At 29.3% G+C, this 24,357-nt stretch overlaps 3 protein-coding genes across 11 annotated transcripts; 1 reads left to right on the forward strand and 2 right to left on the reverse strand.

Annotated features, from left to right (window-relative positions):
• Positions 1-1,795: 1,795 nt before the first annotated feature.
• LOC124499869 (Ribosomal protein S6 kinase II) lies at positions 1,796-17,833 on the reverse strand. 8 transcript variants are annotated; one of them, XM_075731035.1, is made up of 11 exons: positions 16,937-17,098; positions 16,620-16,758; positions 13,118-13,244; positions 5,546-5,809; positions 4,870-5,488; positions 4,273-4,789; positions 3,951-4,207; positions 3,594-3,862; positions 3,037-3,524; positions 2,847-2,964; positions 1,796-2,773 (listed from the first exon to the last, which is right to left on the reverse strand). In XM_075731035.1, exons 4-11 carry the CDS (start codon positions 5,597-5,599, stop codon positions 2,504-2,506), a joined length of 2,592 nt encoding a protein of 863 aa, XP_075587150.1. In that variant the 5' UTR covers positions 5,600-5,809; positions 13,118-13,244; positions 16,620-16,758; positions 16,937-17,098; the 3' UTR covers positions 1,796-2,503. The 8 variants fall into 8 exon arrangements, with proteins under 8 accessions (XP_075587150.1, XP_075587156.1, XP_075587149.1 ...); XM_075731041.1 differs by lacking the exons at positions 16,620-16,758; positions 16,937-17,098 and adding exons at positions 15,159-15,248; positions 15,324-15,530; XM_075731034.1 differs by lacking the exon at positions 16,620-16,758 and having other exon boundaries at positions 16,937-17,833.
• Positions 17,834-17,947: 114 nt separating this feature from the next.
• On the forward strand, positions 17,948-20,389 carry LOC124499881 (fumarate hydratase, mitochondrial). The gene is made up of 3 exons (XM_047063871.2): positions 17,948-18,270; positions 18,404-19,109; positions 19,174-20,389. The coding sequence occupies exons 2-3, from the start codon at positions 18,551-18,553 to the stop codon at positions 20,214-20,216; spliced, it is 1,602 nt and encodes a 533-aa protein (XP_046919827.2). The 5' UTR covers positions 17,948-18,270; positions 18,404-18,550; the 3' UTR covers positions 20,217-20,389.
• A 1,148-nt stretch (positions 20,390-21,537) lies between these two features.
• Positions 21,538-24,250, reverse strand: LOC124499921 (uncharacterized). Of its 2 annotated transcripts, XM_075731043.1 has the most exons (5): positions 23,957-24,250; positions 23,727-23,808; positions 22,515-22,745; positions 22,260-22,445; positions 21,538-22,188 (listed from the first exon to the last, which is right to left on the reverse strand). In XM_075731043.1, the coding sequence occupies exons 3-5, from the start codon at positions 22,557-22,559 to the stop codon at positions 21,700-21,702; spliced, it is 720 nt and encodes a 239-aa protein (XP_075587158.1). In that variant the 5' UTR covers positions 22,560-22,745; positions 23,727-23,808; positions 23,957-24,250; the 3' UTR covers positions 21,538-21,699. The 2 variants fall into 2 exon arrangements, with proteins under 2 accessions (XP_075587158.1, XP_075587157.1); XM_075731042.1 differs by having other exon boundaries at positions 23,727-24,250.
• Positions 24,251-24,357: the final 107 nt, after the last annotated feature.

Consider the following 24,357-nt stretch of genomic DNA (forward strand, 5'->3'; position numbering starts at 1 on the left):
GTTACATTGATTAGCTAATCGTTCGTTAATTTCTTTTAAAAATTTTTGCCGAATTTTGTCAAGCATTTTTTCCAATTCTAATGGCGATGGTGATTGGCTGGATAAACAAACACGAAATGAAACAAAACAAAAAAAATTGTAAATTAGAAAGCAGAATGTTTGAATTACCCATTTAGATTGATTGAATAGTGTTATTCAAATTGTTTTCATGAATTTGAATGCAACTTACCAACAAATTCGAGTTATTTTCAATATTTTGGAACTGTGTTTTTTTTTTGTTCTCTAATAAGGCTTCAATGTGGTGAGCAACGACGAATGAACAATAAAAAATCGTTTTATATACTTTGTGTGTGTGTGTGCGCGCGCGTTTGTGGCGATAAAGAAGGCAAGTCCAACTGCACACATAGTGTATGTGTGTGTGTGTGTGTGCAACACCCAACTAATAGAAAGTGGAAAAAAAATGCAAGTGAACAACGCATGTTAACTAGAAAAATTCGAAAACAAGTTGTATGAGAAATATGAAACTGGTGTGTACAATAACAACATAATAATAATAATAATGTAAAATGGAATTTTATTTTTCAAAAATTGAACCTCCTTCTAACAAAAAAAAAAAACAGAAGGCGGATTTATTTTTTCAAACAAAACACAATGACCATTGGTCAAATTTTAATATAGATAATATAGAAAATAAAAGAGAAAAATTCATCATTTTTTTTCAATATTGTAAAAAAACAAATACAAAATGTGTGTGTGTGTGTGTGTGTGTGTGTGTCTAATAAATGGATTCCACACTGTCTTTATCCACAAGTTGTATCATTCGGCTATTTTAGCGGATTCAGCCAAAAGAAACATGAAACAAAAATTATTACTAGTTGAAATGGAATTCAAATTAAAATATACATTACATTGATTCTTCGAAAACAACGATGAAAATTGTGTGAAAAAATTCACGAAAATCTTCATTCAATTTTTCATATGTATAGAATGGATCATCATATAAACGTTTATGTTCGGCATACATTTTCATTAATTGAATCAAATCCAATTCATCATCAATCAATTGTTGTAATGTAAATCGAAAATTATATTTACGTATACGATATAATGATAATCGATAATGTCGTATAAGTGAATAGATTCTATCACACATTATTGAACGTATCATACGAATTTGTTGCATTATCTGTAATGAACCATTATGTTTGGCTGAATAGTGGAAATTGATTTGAATGTTTTCATCCAATTTGATTGGTATTTGAAATAATGTTTCATCATTATTTAATTTTCGTATTAAATATTTATATTTTTTAAATGAATATTCATCAATAAAACGATCAATTTTTCGATGATCATCATTATGGAATGGTGTCGAATAGAATCCATCATTTTGATGGTCATCATCATCATCATCATTATTATTAGTATAATTATTTGAACGATTTGGTCGAAAAAATTGAATGATCTGATGGAAAAAATTCATTTTTGTCCATAATACAAAAAAAAAACAAATGTCGATTTGTTCTTGATAATCGAAATTTACACAATATATCACATAATATATGCGGTGTTATGGCGGCGACAGTTGTAAATGAAAATGATCATCCATCATCCGCATCAACATCAACAACCTGAGTGAATTAAAGGAAAGGACCAACCTTAGTTAAATGATGATTAAAAGATGTACCACTGCCATTAACGAAAACACTGCTATATGCTTACCACTGCTGCTTCAACAACATACAACATGTGTGTTGCAGACGCGCCATTTTCAAAAAAAAAAATGTACAACCAATTTATTTGATGAATGAATCAATGATGAATTTGATTTAAATTTATTATTAAAATTGAAATTTATGCAAATATAATTTATATACACAAAAGAAAAAAACAATATAGAGAGAGACACGTGGACGAAAAAAAAATGCAAAAATGAATTGGTACAATAAAATAATGAGTTATAATGAAATTGAATTTTCAATGTGGAAAAAAATAAAGTTTTTTTTTATCGAGAATAAAATAAAATTAATTAATATAATCATGCGTTCAACAAGCAAACAAACAAACAAACAAACAAACAAATGTAAATTGATTCGTTTGGAAAATTCTTTCCTCGTTGGTCTTTGTGTGTGTGTGATGTGATCAAAGAAATTTAAAAAAAAATGAATGAATGAATGAATCGAGAGAAAAATAAGGGGGAAAGACATTATGGCAAATTAGAATTGATAGAATTTTCATTGACCATTCCGTGTGTGTGTAGGTGTGTGCAAATATTATGTATCTGACAAGTATGTGATCAAGTTAATTATCGAATAATAATCATCAATGATATGAATAAATGAAATACTGACACAACTGATATCATTAGCGAATCGATCGATTGGTTTGATTGATTTTAATCTTTTGGTTTTTTTCTCCATTCCTTCCATTCGCTTTTAATTTCATCCGAAAATAATAATAGAATGATGTATATATCACCAATAATTTTGTTGAATACTATAAACTATTGGCCATTCTCTAATGATTTAACCGTATTACGTAATGCTCGACGTTTAGCCAATTGTGATGTTTTCACTGGATTCAATGAAAATGGTACCGGTTTTTGTATGACTTCAAATACAAGACTCATGTTTGCTTTTACCACACATAGATCGGCATGTGGTAATTCTGTTTGTGGTAATTGATCACGTTTTTTAATCCAATCATGATTAAGAATTTCTTGTGCTTTTAATCGTTTTGTTGGATCCATATGTAATAAATTGGCGACAAGATCCTAATTCAAACAATCAATTAATTAATTAATCAACAAAAAAGGAATATTTAAGCATTTTCAATGATGTTATTACCTTTGCTAATTGCGATATATTTGTCCAATTGCCTGATTCGATATCAATTTTTCCAGATCCAACACGCATTAAAACATCTTCAGGTGCATCGGTAGGACCATTTGCAAATGGTGTTGTTCTAAAGCAAAAAAAAAAATTTGTTTACAATAAGAACATGTGTGATGAAAATAATCCATAAAAAATAACATACCCGGCTAACATTGTGTACAATAATACACCCAATGACCAAATGTCACATGCTTCATCATAGCCTTGTCGTCTTAAAACTTCAGGTGCAACAAAATTAGCTGTATAACAAGGAGTCATTAATAGGCCATTTTCGGCACGCATCTGTTTAGCAAAACCAAAATCACAAATACGAATCGATGATGGCCGACAAGATTTATCGGCAAATAATATATTCGATGGTTTCAGATCTCGATGTACGACACCATGTTCATGAAGATAATTCACGGCCGTTGCAATCACTTCCATTATTTCGCTAGCTTCAATTTCACTAATATATTTTTTGGCCAAAATTTTTTCCAATAATTCACCACCTTCCATTAGATCCATAAATAAATATACATTATCATTATCTTCGATAGCATCATAGAATGTAACAATATTTGGATGATGACTATAACGCATTAATATTGAAACTTCTTCACGACAATCTCGTTTCTTTTTATCGACAATCTAAATTAAATAAAGAATACAAAAAAAAATTTTAAACGACATTAATGACAAAAATTTCTGAATAAATACCTTGACTGCATATTGTTTATCACTTTCAATATGAACGCAACGTTGACAATTGGCAAATGAACCACGGCCTAATATTTCAAGAAATTGAAAATCATTTAATGATCGTATCCAACCGGTAGTATTGATTCCAGTGTTTGTGGGATCTTTTGCCGATGTTGTTTCGGAATCTTTTGAATTCAATGACATTTCCTGTAATAATTGTGGTGCAACAAAACTAAATCCACGAAATAAGTCACGAGAGCTAACACTAGGTGGAATCCCAGGCGAATCTAAAATTTTTTTGTTGTTGTTGTTGAAACATAACATTATTATCAAATTGAATTGTTTGAATCATTCATTCATTATTATCATATATACCTTCGGGTGGCCGATTTGCTGAATCAATACTGAAACAATGATTGTTTGATAATGGCATCAATGAAGGAATGAATGGTGGTGTAATTTCTTTATTATACAATTTAACAAAATCAATAGTGGCAAAGAATTGATGTGATTGTATAGCACCGGTTTCACTTGGACCATATCCTAAACGATTGACAGGATTTCTTTTGAACAATGCTCTAAGTAAACTTTGTGCTTCTCCACTTAGATATTGTGGCATTGATAATTTTGCTCTATTTTGTAATATTAATGAAAAAAATGAAAATTATTGAAATCATAAAATTCCCTGTCCACTTACTTCATAATTTGTTGCATTGTTTCTTTTCTTGTTGGTCCTTGAAATGGTAATACACCTGTTAACATTTCAAACATTAGCACACCAAATGACCACCAATCAACGGCATGTGTATGTCCTTTTCTTGATATAATTTCTGGTGCCATATATTCAACAGTACCGCAGAATGAAAAACATTTTTCATTATTCAACGATTCTTTACTAAGACCAAAATCCGTTAGATTAATATGACCAGCTGAATCGAGAAGAATATTTTCCGGTTTCAAATCTCGATAAATAATACCCAATGAATGTAAATGATTCAATGCTAATGCTAATTCGGCTAGATAGAATTTTACATCTTCTTCGGTGAACATTACTTCATTATTCAGACGTGTGAATAGATCACCACCACGAAGATAATCAAGTACAAGATATAGTTTACCTTCCGTTTGAAATGCATAATTTAATTTGACTATAAATGGATGTCGAACATCGGCAAGTATATCTCGTTCTGTTTTTGATCTCAGTTTATCTCGAACTAGATAGTGAAAAAAAAACAATGAATATTTTATAATACAAATCAATCGATTGATCGATCGATTATTAAAATTGTCAAACCTTTTAATGTGGCTTTTTTCAATACTTTCATTGCATACAATGTACCGGCATCTGGTCCTTCGATTTTTCTCACAAGAAATACTTTACCAAATGATCCTTCACCAAGAATACGAATGAGAAAAAATTGCGATGGATTTGCCGTGGTTGAACCATCTTTAGTTACATTGGTCACTTCGAATTCTCTTTCACCGGTTTCAATATCCATAGTACTAGCTGAATTTGATGTTGATGTCGTTGTCGTTGTCGTCGTTGTTGTTGATTGTATACGATTATCATTATCAATTGATTGTAAATTACAATTTATTGTCTGATCTTGATCTATTGATTGACTATTTTTGGCCATTTTGTTGTTGTTGTTGTTATTCGATATGTTTAATGATGATTGCGTTGGCATAATTTTTTCACCACTTGTTGTTGCAAAAATTAATTCCAATTTTTGTTCATCATTATCATCATTTTCTTTGGCTACAACATTATTGATTGATTGAGCATTTTGTTGTTGTTGTTGTTGATCCATCATATTATTTTTATCACCAACAACAGTATCAGCTAACAATGATGGATCATTGATCATTGTTGATGGTGGATCTTCTGGACTTGGAGTGTTGGATGAAGCAACCTATAGATGAATGAAATAAAATCAGAAAACGAAATAGAAAAAACAAAAATACCGAACCTCTTTCTGTTTGACATTCCATGGTACTACCAGATTTGCTAGCGGCATTTTCATTCACTTATATTAATTTTAAACGTTCAGGATGAAAAAAAGAACCAGAAAAAACCAAAATAATGATGATGTTTTTTTTGTTGATGATTATCAATGGTTGATTAAAATTGGTTGCAAAAAGTTGTTTTTCTCTATCTTTTTAGATCACTTTTTGATGATATCAAATATTCGTATATCGGTGGAAACGAAAAAACAAAAAAAAATTCACCGGAACTGGGCAAAAAAAACAGAACAAAGAAAAATAATGAAATTTTTATTTCGCAATTTATTTTGTTTATATTGCTGATGGTTCTATACTGGATCAGATGAAATTAGATGAGATGAGATGGAATGAAATCAACAACAAAAAAATGAGTGTAGAAAAAACAAAAAATTCTTTCTTTCTTTTTTATTTGCAAATAAATCATAAATTGAATTATACTATTTGAGCAATAAAAAAGTGAATCATCATGGACGAATGGCAAGTATACAAGGCAAATGATGAAAAATCAAAAATCATGACAGCAATTGTAACAATAACAATAATAATATATATGGAGATGGAATAGAATGGAATGGGATGGATGGATGAATTGATGGAAATTTGGCATGATCAACAATACCAAAAACAAATGATGAAATTCATTGGAATATAGGATCATCATCATCATGTCTAAAATATTTTTCTATATATCTGCATGTGTGTGTGTCAATGGCAGTAAAACAATTTTCAATTAAATGAATTATTGAATGATTTCACCATCAATGATGTTTTGAACCAGAAAAAAAACCAACCAAAAAACCAACCAACCAGTGAACGAATGAATTGGTGCCATCATTTCTATACATCATTTATGACGTAATAGACGCACATACACACACACACACACACACACAACCACATTGGAAGATTTAATGATTGATTGATAAATTATCGAGAAAAAAAAAATTTTTTTCTTTCTGGATTAAACAATCAAAAATGAATGATTTATCCATTATCGAAAAAACCATCAACCATTATTTATTATTTATATGTTTTAATTCATTTACAAAATGGTGAGGAAAACAAAAACAATGAATGGAAATCAACAAAAAAAAAATCTGAAAATGGAGAAGAAAAAAAAATCAATTCTCATTCAATATTTAATCAATTAATTCAGAATTTAATATTATTTTTAATGAAAAATTTAAACATAATCATCATTATTGACAGATATGAGAATAGAATCTGTACACAATTGTTGAAATTGATGACAGCAATTTTTCCAATATACCAGCCAAATTCTGCACCATAATCATTAACTAAACGTTCATAGAATTCTAATATTTGCCATTTAAGTGTCAATTGATTTGTTTGTAATTGTAAACTAGGTAGATGATGTTTAAATGTATGAAAATGAGAATTTATAGTTGCTGTTATGAATAATATTATACCAAATATTGATGATTGTGTAAATACAAATCCTAAATATGTTTGTTGTGTACGTAATGGATTATTTCCGAATAATAATTGATAATTAAATAAAACATTCACCGGTATATTGGCGATTAAACCCATAAGAAATACCGAATTCCATACATCGATACCACCAATCATCAGACAACTGGTCATATGTTGATGTTCATATTGAAATTTTTTAAGATGCAAACAATTCAAACAATTTCGATATGATTTTTTCTGTTGATCAAAAATAATACGTTGTAATTTTTGTTTCAAAAATTTCATACGTGTACGATAGAATACGGTGTTGAATGTAGAGAAATTAAAATAAAGTATCATATTACGTATAAGAATATGGCCAAGATAAAGAAAACAAATAATGTTGAATAAACCTATTGGCCATTGAATTGATGTATGTTTCATAATAAATAGAAGATAAAAAAATGAACCAGGAATAAAAGTGGCTACAAATATGATAATGGTAAAAAACACACTAACATATTCAGCAATTTTCATGACCAATACTAGTGGAATACGTTGTTCAACATCGGCATATTTAAATATTGTTAATCTGGTCTGTTTGAATTTTGTCAAATCTATTTGTCCAATAAGTTTGCTATAACAATAATTACGGCCATTAAATAAGAATCCAATTAAATTTGAATGCCATCGATGACAAGCAGTGGTAATTTTCAATTTTGTTGATCGTGATGGCGATGTGGATTTATATCGACAATATAAATAATAATCATAATTTTGATTACTTATATCATACAATGATTTCCATGTAATGGTTTTATGATCAGAAAGACAATTCACTATGTATGATAAACATGATAAACATCCAAGTAATAATGGCCACCATTCGACATTGTATCATATTCAAATGTTGTAAATTTTCATAGTTAAACATGAATGCAGCCATTGTATCATAATGGCAATATTCTCTCAATACAGATTCATCCATAAATGTTATGATAACAATAATGGCAAAACGAATGGCCAATGACCAAAGTAAATACAATTCATTTGTCCACCAACGATGATGCGATGGACATAATAATTGTTTGAATTTTTGATAAAATTTCAATTGTTCCAACATCGTTGTGAGAACAGAAAGAATTTTTCTTATTGTTTTACAAATTATCATGAATCAGTTCAGAATGAAAAATTTTAGCCAAAATTTGTTTTTTGAACAACCTAAAAAAAACTGTTGTTGTCAATCAGTGAAAATTTCTTAAATGTGAAATGAACATTTTTCCATTGTCATCTTTGTCTTTTAAATAAGAAAAAAAAATGATGGCGAATAACGATTTTGGGTATGAAAATATATTTAAAAAAAAAAAGTTTTTTTCCCTATATATAAAATAATTTAAAAACGAAAAGAACGAATGGGAATGATGAATTTATTGATTTTGGCCCAACTAACCAACACAAACGAAACCTGAAACAGAACACATGAAACCGATTTCCAATTTTGGATAATTGTTTCCAGTGAATAAATTTTTATAAATGTATATATATACAATGAAGTCAGTTTTGAATTCATTCTCTTACTCATACCGTATGTCTCTGTCAACACAATGAGAAAAAATTCTTTATGGCCATCCAAAACACGATACAACTAGTCAACAAAATAGACAAAACTTTTTATCATTTAATTCACATTTTTTACATTACCAAAAAAGCAGATCAGAAATCTTTCTGTAACAAAAAAAAGAAGAAAAGAAAAGAAAGTTCAAATGTAAAATTTCTCATTGACCATTTTTTTTAGCAATCAATATCATTTGTGTGTGTGTTTGCCGATAATAATAAAAATTTATGATTATGGGCCACAAAGTTATCTAATTACTGTTAAGGTCCATTTTTTTTTTTTTTTTTTTTTTTGATTCAAAATTCGATTGTTGCTCAATGATGAAATAACGGCAAACCATTCATTGCACGACAATTGTCATTTAGTTTTTTTTTCAAGTAAAAATCACACACAAATTATTAAGAAAAGTTTAATAAAATTATTGATTTCTTGAATCATATGTCTCATTTGTTGAGAAATTTGTAATTGGTTTTTTTTTGTTAAGAAAAAAAAAACCAAAATGAATTCGCATGATGACCAGACACAGACGTTTGGTTATGAAACCTGGCACGTTCATCTGCACTCGATTGATTGTAAAATATTGTATTAAACATAAATATATAATATATCAATACCAAAAAAAAAAAAAAAAAAAATTCAGGATATTCATAATCATGACTATAATAATAATAATAATAATCCTAAAGCAGAAAAAAGAATCGATATGAAAAAATGACGCACGAATTTATCAAAAATAGCTTGGATTGAAACAAGAAAAACAGAATTTCTCTCTCTCTCTCTCACACACACACACACAATGATCTTTTTATAATATAAATATAAATGTATAATTAATTTATACTGAAAAAATAAATCTCATATGTTTACAAATGTGTGCGAACATGTGCATGTGTGTTGGTGACATTTTTTGTTTTCTCATGTTTTTGTCCTTACATAATTTTTTTTTTTTTGTTTTGTTTCATTCCTTGCTAATGGTTATGGTTTTTGTTTTGTGTTTATTCGCACATTTGTTTTTTTTTATATTACAGCAATACCCCGCTTAACGCTGCCCCGTTTAGCTCTGATTCGATATAACGCTGTACAATTACCCTACATTGCATTACATTGTTACATTGTATATGAAGGGTAAAAATGCATTATGTAAAGATAGCCCCGCTTAGCGCTGTTTCGCTTAACGCTCAGAATTTTTGGAACGTAACCCCCGCGTTAAGCGGGGTATTACTGTATTATGGTTAGTAATCGGTGATTTCGGTGTTTTTTTTTCTTTGGACAAACACTATTACATAATACAGTTACAGACACAATCATGGCACATAAAAAAAAAGTTGTTGATGTCAACATTATTCATTGCAAAAAAAACAGAATAATGAACCAACACCCAAAAGACAACACGAAAATAACAAATTCATTAATGAATTACAGTTACACAAACGCACAAACACACATGTCGGTAAATAGCATCATAATGACAATGAATTAGTTATGATTATTATTTGACAATGACATTTACACACACACTTTTTGTTGTTGTTGTTTTTATTTCTGGCCGGAAGCGAATGCAATTATATAAATTATTAGTTATTAGTAGCCAAAAAATCAGAATCAGAATCAGAATCAGAACCACACGCACGCACACAACGTAAATTTTTTTTTTCGTTTCGTTGTTGTTGTTGTTGTTGTTGTGATTACACATCAAGAATCGGAATCGTTTGTTTTTTTTTACTTCTTCTTCTTCTTCTTCTTCTTCTTCTCTGGTCACTAATTCATAATTATCATGAATGAATGAATCAAATTCTTTGATTCTAATGACGTCAAATCATACACACACACACACACACACACTTATTAATGCCAATCAAATATTTGTTTCATTTCCATTTTAACACCTACACTAAATTCATTCAATTGAATATGATATTTCAATGATGATGTCATCAGAAACGGAAAATGTAATGAATGCATGGATATATAGAATAGCAAATTATTTGACAAATATTGATGATTATAATATGGAGAAATTTTGACATTTTTTTTTTTTTTTTTTTTGGTTTGTTTCAGAAAAAAAACCAGAAAATAATATATTCACTACTAAGCACTATATAAATCAATAATATATAGATAGAATGAGAATAATTTTGCAACAACATTGTTGAACAAAAAAAAAAAAGACAAACAAAAGACAAAAACAATGTGCCTGTTTCTGGTTTCAGCCATATTAATCTTCTTTTTTTTTCATTTGGTTCTTTAGATTGTTTATTAGATATCTATTTCACATGCAAACAAACACACACACACACACACGCACACCAATGAGCATCAATTTTTTTTTGATGTTTCTTTTTTTTGTGCATGTCTGTGTATCATTTTCATATGGATCGAAAGCAATATAGAATCGATCCAAATGGAACAACAACAACAACTGAAAAAATAAAGAGAGATTAAATAGTGCGTATGTTCAAATGTTCAAAATGATAACCAATGATAGAAATGAAACCTAATGATGATGATGATGATGATGATTAAACCATATATAATCAAATGAGAAATAGAAGTGAAGAAAAAAAAAGAGGTTTATTTTATTTTTTTTTTTTTACCAATTCATACTCTTCATAGATCCAATTGAGGAATTTCTATTTTTAGATCAAACAAGCTCTCTCTCTCTGCGTGTGTTTGTGTATTATGTGTGTGTGTGTGTGGCCAGTACTGTAATAAAATTATCCGAATCGAAAATTCCGAATTGTTTCATAATCATCATTATCATCATCATCATCATCGTAATCATAATCATCATCAAGCTACATGAATGAATGAATAAATTTATTCAAGTTGTGCACAGAAAAAAAAAATTATTGATTTCGATTACGATATCACTGGTGGTTTTTTTTCTGGTAAAAAAATAATAATAATAATAATAACAACACTCACACAATCATTTGTTGTTCATGTGAACTGGGACCATTACCAGAACAAACTGAACGGAAACGAAACAAAATGAAACGAAACGAAACGAAACAAAAAAAAATTACAGTTATTCATTCGCAAATAGAATCCATCATTGAATGTTAATTAGTTTTCTCTTTATCCATACCTAATTGCCACACACACACACACACACACACAGACACACACATAGACAGACATGATTTTTTTTTGTTTCATCATTCAATTCATGAATTCAACTTGGAAGAAAATGATGAACGATTTTTTTTTTCTATGTTCATTCGTTCATTTTCCAGAGAATAAATGATTGAATAAAGTTTGTTCATTTGATAAGTGTTGGTGATGGAATTTCTTTTATGTATGGATTTTTTTTTGGGGGGGGAAGTGGGGGCCTTGAAGTTTTTTTTTTGTTCACTGGAAAAGAAAAATTCCATGGATTAGAGAAAAGAATTCAACAAAAAAAAGAGACCCAACTAACTAACACTGAATGAAAAAAAAAGAATAAAACTAATTTTATGAGCATACACAAAGAAAAAAATAAAATTACCGAAATTACCGTTAAATAATGAGTGAAAAAGAAATGTCGTAATAGTTTCCTAGTGCATCTAGTGGCCGAATACTAACTAATAATAAAATAAAAACTGAATGATGGATAATGATGTTATTAGATGAAAAAGAAATAAATAAATAAAAAAAATGATGATGATGACGATGATAATGATGATGATGATTCGATTCAAAGGACCGGAAATTTTTTTTTTTTTTTGTTTGTTTACCGGTACTTTTTTTTCATTATTTATTTATTGATTATCAACATCAAATATGATGGGTGGATGGGTGTGGGTGTGTGTGCGTGTGTGTGTGTGTGCAAATCAATTCCAAATTCCCGGGAAATATATTTATTCATGGCCATTTTTTTTTTGTTTTTGTTTTGGAGCCGTTGTACTTATTGAATATAGTAGTTATAGTTGTAGTAGTAAATCGATCGATTCAATCGATAATCTCTCACATATGATGATGATGATGATGATGCGTGTGTGTGTGTGTGGTATTTAATTTTCTGATAATAAAATTCAACGTGAATACTGAATACAATTTATTTTGGTTTCGAATCAGACACAGAACAGAAACACATCATTAATCGAAACTCAAATCGAATCGATTGATTTGACAAAAATAAAAAATTTAAGCGGATAAAAAAAAATTTTCGTTCCATTTCATTGAACCAAAAAAAAGAAAGGAAAGGAAAATTTAAACTGATAATGATGATAATCAAAAGCTTTTGAATTTTTTTTTGTTGTCAAAATTGTCCGGAATTTTTTTTTTTTTTTTGCCAATCAAAAAACGAAACGAAACGAAATCAATTTTCAAATGAAATGAAAATGGGAATAATTTGACTGAATGAAAAAAAAAGAAATTTCAATTCAATCCAATAATCATCATTCATAATGAATTGAAATTATGAGTAAAAAAAAACGCTGTATGCTGTCCAATTATTCTGGATTATTAATCATGTGATAGAAATGAAATGGGTATGCATAGAAACAAAAGCAAAAGAAAAACTCACATTAATTTGATGTGTATTGTTGTTGATGATAATTATGTTGATGATGATGGCGACAATGATGATGATGACGATGGTGATGATGAAAAATGTTTGTTCATCATTGTTCATTCAAAAATGAAATTGGTAACTATAGAAAAAACAAAAACAAAAACAAAAACATTTCACACACATATATATAAACAAAAATGAATGAAAATGGAAATAGAAATCAAGTCAATGATCCAGGCCAATCAATAAGAAAAAAAAACATTGATGAGTTTGATGAATTTCTTAGAAAATTTTGATTTTTTTTTTTTCAGCATCGGTTGTGTGTGTGTGTGTGTTTGAAATTGGATAGAAAAAAAACGCACACACACACAACGAAAAATGAATGGGAAAAAAAAGAAACCAGTCGTGAACAGAACTAAGAAACAAAACAAAACAAAAAAAATTCTGAAGAAATAAATAGCAGAGAAAAAAAATTATGAATGAAATTTTTCTCTTTTCAAGTCTCTATTTCTTTTTTCGATCGAATTTCCGTCAGTAAAAATGAATGACTATTTTTATATATATGTTTGTACGAAAAAACAACAACAACAGGCATCAAAAACATTCACAGGAGTTTTTTTTTTTGTTTTTGATTCTGTTTGGTCCATATCCATTCAATGAATGAATCGAAATGAAATGAAAACCCGTTATGTTTAGGTTGTACTATATGCAATAGCAATGATTTCAATCAATGATGATGATGATAGGACTACCACAGACAGCATAATTTCTTTTCTACATGTACATTATATGTTTTCAATTTATTTATCTATTTTTTATTTTTATTATTATTTCTATTTGATCCTGAATAGAATTCAATGATCCAAAATACACATACACATACATACACACATAGAGAATACAAACAACGTCAACGCGTTTTGAATGAAATTGCTGTAGTATTAATATATATATATGGTGTGTAGTGTGTTTATTATAGCTGATTCTAGTTGAATTTTGGTTGAATGCTCTGACATATACACAACATACACACAAACACACAGACACAGACACATCGAATATAGCATCATCAATGGTCCTAGATCAGTAAAAATAACCAAAAAAAAAAAGGAAAAAAAGGAATCTACCATCTTTGGCCGAAAAAATAAACATACACACACACACACACACACATCGACATCGACATCATTGATGATGAGGATTTAACAATTTGGTAATGATGCGACGGTAACAACTACGGCGTCGTCGTCGTCTTCGTCGTGGTTGTTTGTATTTTTTATGTTTAGTTTATATTCGTCATCAACATCGTCATCAAACCAAAAAAAAAAACGAAAAACGAAAAAAAAACAAAATACCAAATAGGTAATGAATGAATGGAATGAAATGAATTCAAGGAAACAAAAAAAAAACGCTCCATATATTTCATGCGTGCATGTATTTCGTGTATGGGTAGTAATGGCGAAAAATTTTACTTTTATTTTTCTCATTTTAATACTAGGATAAATAACCGAGAAAAAAAATAGAAAAATTCTGCGACTGCGGATAAATTCTATGCTCATCATCATCATCATCATCATCATCATCGAATCGAACCGAACCCGAATAGAATGCATGTGTGGCAATATTCTGTATGTGTGTGTGTGTGTGTGTGTGTGACAAAAAAAAAATGACAACATCTGACAACAATTGACCATTTTTTTTTATTTTCTTTGTACCAAAAATAATATCAAAATTTCAAGAGGAAATAAATGTGAAATAATGATGATGATGACGATGAAAGATAAATGGGCTGGAAAAAAAAAGAAATTCTGTATGTTGATCATTGAAACAAGAATACCGTACATACAGAATAGGGAAAAGAAAGAAAATTCCCTTAAAAGAGCAAAGTTCTTTCAGCATTTTGTATGTTTCAAGAAATAGATTTTTTCCATTCGAGAAAAAACGAAGAAAAAGCAGCATAGAAAAAAAATTAGAATAAATTTATCATTAAGAAGAATAGAAAAAAAAGTTTTTTCTTATGAACGAAAAAAAAATGAAAGGATACAACTCATACAAATTCAAATAGAGCTGATGTGTTACTTTTGGGATTTCGAATCAACAAACGAACAAACAAATAACCAGCGTCAGCATCTCATGTATCCCCCTAGACCGACCAAAAAAAAAAAAAAAAATAACACATAAACAACCAGCAAAAATAAAGAAGAAAACAAAAACAAACTTGATTTTGGTTTGAAAAATTTTTTGCTTTCATTTTTCAATGCTCATGTGCGCATTTTTTTTTTACTAAAAAAAAATATTGTCGATACAATATGATCGATGAAATATGTAAGACACAAACTGCCGGAACCGGAATGTGCGATAATAAAATGAAATGAAAATTTTTTTTTTTGATGAATAAGCACAATAAGAATATCAAACATTTATGAAACGAGAAGATGATGATGATGATGTTGAATCAAGATTCTACACAACAACAACAACAACAAAATTTTAATACAAAAGAAGTTTCAAATTCTGAAAAGAAATTGAAATTAAATTTTTTTATGTTGCAATTATGTGTGTGTGTGTGGGTGTGTTAATAGAACAAACCGGTTGACAAATAGACAATAACAACAACAACAACAACAACAGAATAGACAGAATGACAATGGAAAATTTTTTTTTTTTGTTTCTTCAATTCCGTCAACCGAGCATCATGAACAAAGTATTTGTCAAGTCATATATACCGTCAAAGCATTAATTATAAAGTATATATGACCGTGATCTTCACGGTTGTCATATTGTTTCATCTCTCTCTCTCTCTCTCTCTCTCTCTCTCTCTCTCTCTCTCTCTCTCTCTCTCTCTCTCTCTCTCTCTGCTGCTGATGATGACAATGAAATTTTTTTTTTTTTTTTTTTGGTTTGTTATTTACCTGAAATTTATCCGGTTTGTTGTTGTTGTTGTTGCTGCTGCTGTTGTTTTTGTTTTCATTGTCATCAAAATGGAAATAAAATAAACGTTATCGGATATTAAAAAAAAATTGTTGTTGATAAAATATTAATGTGAAAAAAAAATCTTGAAAAGAATGCCGGTTGTTACAAAGTCAAGAAGCATACACACACACGAAGATAGATATATGATGATGACGTCAGTCGTAAGCAAAAAAAAAAGCCAAAGAAAACGAAATTCTGAAATTCCTCCGGTTCAGATACACACACACACATACAGATCTTTTGGGAGACAATATTAACACACACACACACACACACACACACTAAACACACGTATACACTCGACAGATGCAATTAATTTGTAAACCACTTGAACCGGAATAAAATCATTCCTCATTAAAAATCAACATCATCATCATCATCATATACATTATATTTAGGAATGAATTTTGTTGGTAAACTAAAAAGGAAAAAAAATAATGAACCAAAAAAAAAAGAAAAAAAAATCATCATTCTATAGTCCAAATAGAAGCCGGTTTTTTTTGAATGGCCATTGAATCAAAAAAAAAAAATTCTCAACGACATTAATAAATGGGTTAACAAAACCATAATGAATCATCATCGTCATCATCATCGTTATCATCATACATCAATTATTACTGTTGTGTGGTGAGATTTATTTTTTAAATTGATTGATTGAACACTGAACACACACACACACACTAAACACACACATTATGACAGAAAAAAAAATTGGAGCAAATGGTTATTTTATATGACAAAAATTTTGTTTTTCAAATGAAATTCATATATATGAAATGCAAGGAAGAAACAAACAAAAAAAAATGTCATTAACGTCATTGATTGATTGATTGATTTTTTTTCATCCATTATACTCACCACAAAATTGTGTTGGTTCGATTGTGATTGATTGAATCGATGCGAATGGATTGGATTGATTTGGATTCATCAAAAATCCAACATTTTGTCATCATCATCATAATAATAATTGTTTTATGTTGTTCGTATTGGTATTAAACACAATCGTTGTTGTTGTTGTTGTTGTCGCTGTTCTCATTTTGTTTTCTGGTTTTTTTTTGTGTGGATAACAAAAACAAAACAAAAGAAAAAACGTTGCTGGATATGTGCATTTGCAGGACACACACACAAACACAAACACAACAAAATCAGACAAACAATGAATTAATTTGTGCCAAAAAAAACCAGACAAAAGGGAAAAAACAAAAAAAACCCATCAAATATGAATCAATGACATTTTCATTTTTGTTGTTTATACAAACAAACAAAATTGACCAATTGAATTTTTAATTTGTTGTTGTTGTTGTTGTGATTGTGTTTGGGTCAATGTTTCATTGTGGCGCTTTTTTTTGTTGGTGCCAAAAAATTTTTTTTTTTACACAATCTGGATTGACAACAACACATACACACACACACAGACAGATCTATTCGGCTCATTTTGCTCAACCAATTTTTTGAATGGAATACTTTGCTGTATGTTGAGCGTGTATGTAGCCTTCGCCGTGGTTGGTTGTTATTAGTGGTGGTGGTGGACACAAGCGCAACTTTGCTTAATTTTGTTGATAGAAACTTTCCTAAACATTTCGTAACGTGATTCGGCTGTGCTTGGATTTTTTTCTTTTGGGGGGGGGCAAGAAATTTCCATGGAATAATGGATTTTTTTTTCATTGTTTGTGGATAGATTCTTTGTTGTATGTTCCATTTTACAGCTTGTACATTTGTATCGAATGATGTGGTCAATTGAAATAAAATTTCCATGGATTTTATTTTCAATTTTTTTTTTCAATATATATCCAAATTAAGCGCGTTCACATATACAACCATTTCAACCTAAACGACCATTTCGACCAGCAATGTCTTTGTGTGTGTTTTATACATGGTGTCTGTCTGTAAAGTCAGTGGCTGATTTCAATTACATCCTAATTTTAAATCAGCCAATGACTTTACAGACACCCAGTATATGCCCAATGCATTCGATCACATTGAAATGACATCATCAACTCTGTTTATTATTATTTTGTTTTTTTTTGTGACGAAAAAAAAGTCAATTTTTTCTCCTTAAACTTAAATTATTAATCTTTACATTGTTTCAATTACAATTTTAGCCATTGTTTTCATTGTCAATATAAATCTTTACCATCATTATTTGTTGTGTGTGTAACCATTTTTTTCTCATTCTCATTACGAAATAAAAGGTATATATCCTATCACGCAAAAAAAAAACTTGTTTGTCTCCATACACAAACAAGTTTAATCAATTAAAAAAAATTATTATCGAATCAATTTGACATTGAAATACATTTTTTTTTCTTTATTTGTTCTTGATAGCAATTTGGATAAGATATATACTGTATTATTGACGCTTTGCCGCTACCGGTGTTTTTTTTCTTTCTTTCTTTCTTTGACTGGCATTCACTTTCTTTCTTGAAGAAATATTTTGTTCATTTTCTAATCGTTAATAATCACCAAAAAAAAATGTTTCATCGTTCAAGTTCGATTTGTCATTCACTTTCGCTGATTGCTGTTCGTACGGCCAATAAAATTGAACGACAACAATTACAACATCAGATTAGAAAATATTCTGCATGCAACAAAATATTCACGTTTCATCGAGAAAAACGTTTGGAACAAATTGATCAATTACAAACAAGAAAAATGTCCGATTATCGTGAAGAAAAAGACACTATGGGAATTGTTCGTGTGCCCGCTGATCGTTTGTATGGTGCACAAACACAACGTTCTCGTGATAATTTTCGTATTGGTGCCGGACAAAATTGGGATGTAGAACAAATGCCCAAACAAATTATTCATGCATTTGCTGTACTTAAGAAAGCTTGTGCACGTGTAAATCAATCATATGGTGAATTGGATGAAAAACTAGCTAAAGCCATTCAACAGGCTTGTGATGATGTTATTGATGAACGATTGTCAATCAAAGATGAATTTCCATTAGTTATCTGGCAAACTGGTAGCGGTACTCAATCAAATATGAATTGCAATGAAGTTATTGCTAATCGTGCTTCTGAAATTCTTGGTAAGTTTGTATTCATCAAAAACTTAGCTGTTAATATTAATAAAAAATTTTTTGTTTTTTTCAGGTGGTAAACGTGGTGCCGAACGTTTGGTACATCCAAATGATCATGTTAATAAATCACAATCATCAAACGATACTTATCCAACCGCTATGCATATTGCTGCCGCTGTTGAAGTCAATAAGGTATTGTTGCCTGCTTTGGAAAAATTACATCAATCATTGATGGCCAAACAAAATGAGTTTGCTAAAATTATTAAAATTGGACGAACTCATTTGCAAGATGCTACACCATTAACACTTGGCCAAGAATTTTCTGGTTATTCTGCTCAAGTTCAATTTGGTATCGATCGTGTTAAAGCTGCTTTAGAACCACGTGTCTATTATTTGGCTATCGGTGGTACCGCCGTAGGAACTGGATTAAATACTCGTGAAAGCTGGGATCGTGATGTTTGCAAACAAATTTCGGAAATTACTGGATTGAATTTCCGTCCAGCACCGAATAAATTTGAAGCTTTAGCATCTCATGATGCTATGGTTGAATTATCTGGTTCTTTAAATGTTTTGGCTTGTAGTTTGAACAAGATTGCCAATGATATTCGTTTGTTGGCCAGTGGACCACGATCTGGTATTGGTGAATTATTATTGCCCGAATTGGAACCCGGTTCGTCTATCATGCCAGGCAAAGTAAATCCAACACAATGTGAAGCAATGACAATGGTTTGTGCTCAGGTTCAAGGTAATCATGTAGCCACAACTATTGGCGGTACACAAGGTCATTTTGAATTGAACGTATTCAAACCAATGATGGCCGCTAATGTATTGCGTTCATCTCGATTATTGGCCGATGCATCTGTTTCGTTTACGAAAAATTGTGTCGATGGTATACAGGCAAATGAAAAACGTATTGAACAATTAATGCGTGATAGTTTAATGTTGGTCACTGCATTGAATCCACATATTGGTTATGATAATGCTGCTAAAATAGCTAAAACAGCACATAAAGAAGGTGGCAATCTTAAAGATACGGCAATCAAATTAGGATTATTGACCGCTGAACAATTTGATCAATGGGTACGGCCAGAGAATATGATTGGACCAAAGAAATAATGAAAACACACTATGTTGTTGTTTCATTGATTTTTTTTTGTTTGTTTGTTTGTTTTTGGATTGAAATGAAAAGAAAAATTGTCTGAGTTTATTCATACATATATTAGATATATATATTGATGAGAAAATAAATTTGATTGAAGTGACAAATAAAAACAAAAAAAAAACAAAAATACCAATTACAACATTTGAATTTTGTTTGTTTTTTTTGTATCAACAGAATAAGTAACAACAGAATTTTTTTTTTGTTTTCGTTTGTTTGTAGAATCAAAGTGCATTTGATGAATGAATGAATGAATGAATGAATGATGAAATGAATGATATTGATTTGTCACTGTATTTGTGTGTTTTGATGTGAAAATTGATTGGTTTTTTTTTCGTTGAATTGAATGAATTGAAACTTTTTTTTCTCACTAAAAACAAAACAAAACGAAAAAAAAATCAAATTTAATTCACTCATCTAATTGATTGAATGAATCTATGAAATGAGAAAAATTTGCTAACTCTTTTTTTTTTTGTTTAATATGAATACTAACAAACATGAATCCATAAAGAATTCATTGCAAAAACCAAAAAAAAAAAAAAAAAAATTTGAAATGAAATTTTTAGAAATGAACAAGATTTCCTATATATATATCAGATTAATGTTTGTTGTTGTTCATTATTGTTGTTGTTGTTGTTGTTGTTAATGTTAGTATTAAGCGATATTGAATCAATCAATCGGTTATTTATGGATGATCAATAATCAATAATAAAGCAGAATATATAATGAATTAGAATGATAAATTCTTCATAAATTTTTTTTATGGGCAAAAAGAAAACAGAATTTCTCTATTATTCAATTCGATATAATAATAATGTAATGTAATGCAATGTAATGCGTTTGTTGATTTCGTTGTTTGGTGGGCGTCGGTACACGTGCACATGATGAATGACTGAGACAATTCGATTGTTTGATTTTTGACAAATTTCCAATTTCCATGAAAAAAAATGACGAATCGCTCATTTTTTTTTCGCAAGAAAAATAAAGTATAGGATAATTATAGGAGAGAGAGAGAGTAAAGCGAAAAATGGGGAAAAAAAAGTGAAGCCATTCCATTTGAAAGGAAACAAAAAAAAACAATTTTCATTTTCGCCACCACATAAATTTGATTTGAAAGCAATTGTTGTTTGTTTGATCGTTTCGATTTGAATGAATCAAATCCATTTTAAAGAATCATCATACACAGACAGAGAGAGAGAGAGGGAGAGAGACAAGCCGTTCATGTAATATAATAATAAGCCTGTAGCGTAAATGTTTGATTGTTTTCAAGCTGTTTTTTTTTTTTTTGTATGGAGAAAAAGAGAAAAAAAAATTAAATTTAGTTAAACACATTTTAACATGCAAACAAACAATCAAAAAAAAATGATGATAATTAGATCAAATGAGAAAAAAAATCAAGTTAAAATAAAATTGAAATGGTCAAGATTCTCAAATCAATAATCACTCTTTTTCATCTTCATCCTCTTCGTCTTCATCATCATCATCATCTTTTTCATCATTTTCATCAGTTTTGTTTAAAATACCATCTTTTAAATTATCATCAACATCATCTAATTCAATTTCATCACCTTCTTCTTTCATTAATTCATCTACATCAATTATACGACCACCGATATTAATCTTACGATCAGGTGGTATTTCATAAACAACACCATTAATAGTAACTTGTTCACGAACTTCCATTTTAACATCTTCATCATCATCTTCATTTTCATCATCATTATTATTATTATTATTATTATTATCATCATGTCCATTTTCTTTTGGTTTATCATTATCATTTTCATCACCTTTGGTCGCCGTTTCACCGGTTGGATTAAACAAATCATTTTCATCACCATCACCATTTTCTATGGTAATATCTTCTTCAAGTTTTAAGAATTGAAATAATTGATCATTATCGTTGGCATTTTCCAGATCTTCATAATCCTAATGATAGAAATAATAATGGTTGAAAAAAAAAATTATTGATAAAAAAATTCAAAATGTTTTACACATACACCACAATATTGATCATCATTGAAAAATTGTGGAGGCTGTGGTGGCATTGATTCATTACGCCGTTTAGCTGCCTGTAACATAATCTCTTTTTGTGATTCCAACAATGGATCGGCAATATCGATCAATTCATATTTTATTTTATATGAATCCAATAGAAATTGTGCACGAAGTTGATGTTTTTTAACCTAGATTGCAACAACAAAAAAAAATTAACAAATGTTCAACGACATCATTTAGTTATAAAAAAAACTTACTTCTTTTGAAGCCGAAATACCCGAAATGAACACTTTGACAACCATTATTGTTTTTATGTTTGAATTTTATTAATTGATTATTACAATTTCAATATTCAATTTTACCGGCGTGAGATAAAATTTTCAATTGACAATATTTAAAATATTTTTTACGACAAGCCAAAACCGGGATTCGTTACACGTTGTTTTTGTTGTTGTTGTTGTTGTTTTGAATTTTCAATAAAATTAAATCTATAGATATAAACGAAATATACAAACATTGAATGAACAATTTATTATTCAAACGATTAAACTTTTATTATTTTATAACCAAAGAGATGCCATGCAGACACAAGTCCTCTCTTTTTCTATCGCCTGGTTATAATATATATAGATCATCATCATGTGTGTGTGTATGTATATGTCTGTGTACCGTATTTGGGATTCAATTATGGATGTTTAGTAGTGATATTTTTTTTTTCTTAAAACTAATCCACATTTTTTTTTGGCTTTTAAAATCAAATACTACTACTACTACTACTATTACTACTTCTATTTTTTTCACTATAGAAATTTTCTTACATGTCAGCGTTTCTCGAACTTTTTTTTTGGCTGCAGATCTGTATTTTTTTTTTATATTTTTTTGATTGGCTCATGGACCACAGTTTGGGAATAGGCTGTAATTATAAATCATAATCATCGTTTTTTTTTTTGTTTGTTTGTTTGTTTGTTAAATGCCGACCTGTTTAATAGCAAATAACATCAACATTATCATCATATGAAAATGATTGATTGATATGTCGTCATATGCAGGCCTGTGTGTGTGTGTGTGTGTGTGTATGTGTGTGGCATTATAAAATTTTTATAACAGGAAAACATAGGGTGTGTTTGTGAATATATATGAAATACTAGCAGTTAAAGAATTTAATAGCACCATGATCATGATCATGATGATGATGATGATGATGAGAAATCAAATATAACAAGAATATGTATGTGTTGTAAAAATTGAAATATAGGAAGAGAAAAAAAATAAATGTGACTATTATTGCATAAATTAGTGGCTGTTTTTTTTTCTTGATGGTGGTTATGAAAACTAACAACCATGAAGTGGAAAAAAAACCAGCCAACGAAAAAAAGAAACATGACCATAATTATTCAGAATCGAAAAAAGAGAATCGATTTTTTTTGTTCTCCGTTCTCCATTATATGTTTGCCATGTTGACAACTTACCTTATTTTTTTTTGATGTTTGAAAAAAAATTAAGATAATCCAATTCTAATTATTTCACGAAAATGACGAATCAATACGATGGCTGATGAAAATCGATAATAGTGAATAACGAATCATCAAAGTTATATATGAAAAGAGAAAAAAAAATCACTAAATTAGTATAATTTGTTGATTAATGTTTTTGTTTTGTAATTATTAAGATTTATATATGAATCAGAAAACAAACAAACAGAGAAAATCATTTTCTAGAATTTGATTCGTTATAAAATCATCATGGATTATCATTCGAATGAATTTTTGTTTTTTTTTGGGGTGATTTTATAAAAAAAAACGTAAATAAATTTTTTGTGTTTTCACATATTTTTTTGTTTTTGTTTTTGTGAGCTCACGTAATTGTAGAACCAAACAACAACAACAACAACAACCACTACTACCGCCATCATTTTTGATATATAATTCTGTATTGATACATGTGTACACCGATGGATGAGGCCACTACCAAAATATACAAAAAAAAAAAAAATACCGCACCCATTATGTATACATACCACCACATTGGAGAGGAAAGAAAAAAAAATTCTGGTTAAACAACAACCACTACTACTACTACTACTACTAGTATGATACAGTG

The sequence above is a fragment of the Dermatophagoides farinae genome, chromosome 5 (genome assembly GCF_024713945.1).
Source record: "Dermatophagoides farinae isolate YC_2012a chromosome 5, ASM2471394v1, whole genome shotgun sequence".
Lineage (NCBI taxonomy): Eukaryota > Metazoa > Arthropoda > Arachnida > Sarcoptiformes > Pyroglyphidae > Dermatophagoides > Dermatophagoides farinae.

Excerpts from the sequence above, each read along its gene's own strand:
- LOC124499881 (XM_047063871.2), top strand. The coding sequence starts at position 18,551 with ATGTTTCATCGTTCAAGTTCGATTTGTCATTCACTTTCGCTGATTGCT. Across the intron at positions 19,110-19,173 it reads TCGTGCTTCTGAAATTCTTG|GTGGTAAACGTGGTGCCGAA; the intron begins GTAAGTTTGTAT and ends TGTTTTTTTCAG.
- LOC124499921 (XM_075731043.1), bottom strand. The coding sequence starts at position 22,559 with ATGGTTGTCAAAGTGTTCATTTCGGGTATTTCGGCTTCAAAAGAA. Across the intron at positions 22,446-22,514 it reads GTATTTCGGCTTCAAAAGAA|GTTAAAAAACATCAACTTCG; the intron begins GTAAGTTTTTTT and ends GTTGCAATCTAG. Across the intron at positions 22,189-22,259 it reads ATGATGATCAATATTGTGGT|GATTATGAAGATCTGGAAAA; the intron begins GTATGTGTAAAA and ends TTCTATCATTAG.
- LOC124499869 (XM_075731034.1), bottom strand. The coding sequence starts at position 5,599 with ATGAAAATGCCGCTAGCAAATCTGGTAGTACCATGGAATGTCAAACAG. Across the intron at positions 4,208-4,272 it reads ACAATGCAACAAATTATGAA|AGCAAAATTATCAATGCCAC; the intron begins GTAAGTGGACAG and ends ATTACAAAATAG. Across the intron at positions 3,863-3,950 it reads AGCAAATCGGCCACCCGAAG|ATTCGCCTGGGATTCCACCT; the intron begins GTATATATGATA and ends AAAAAATTTTAG.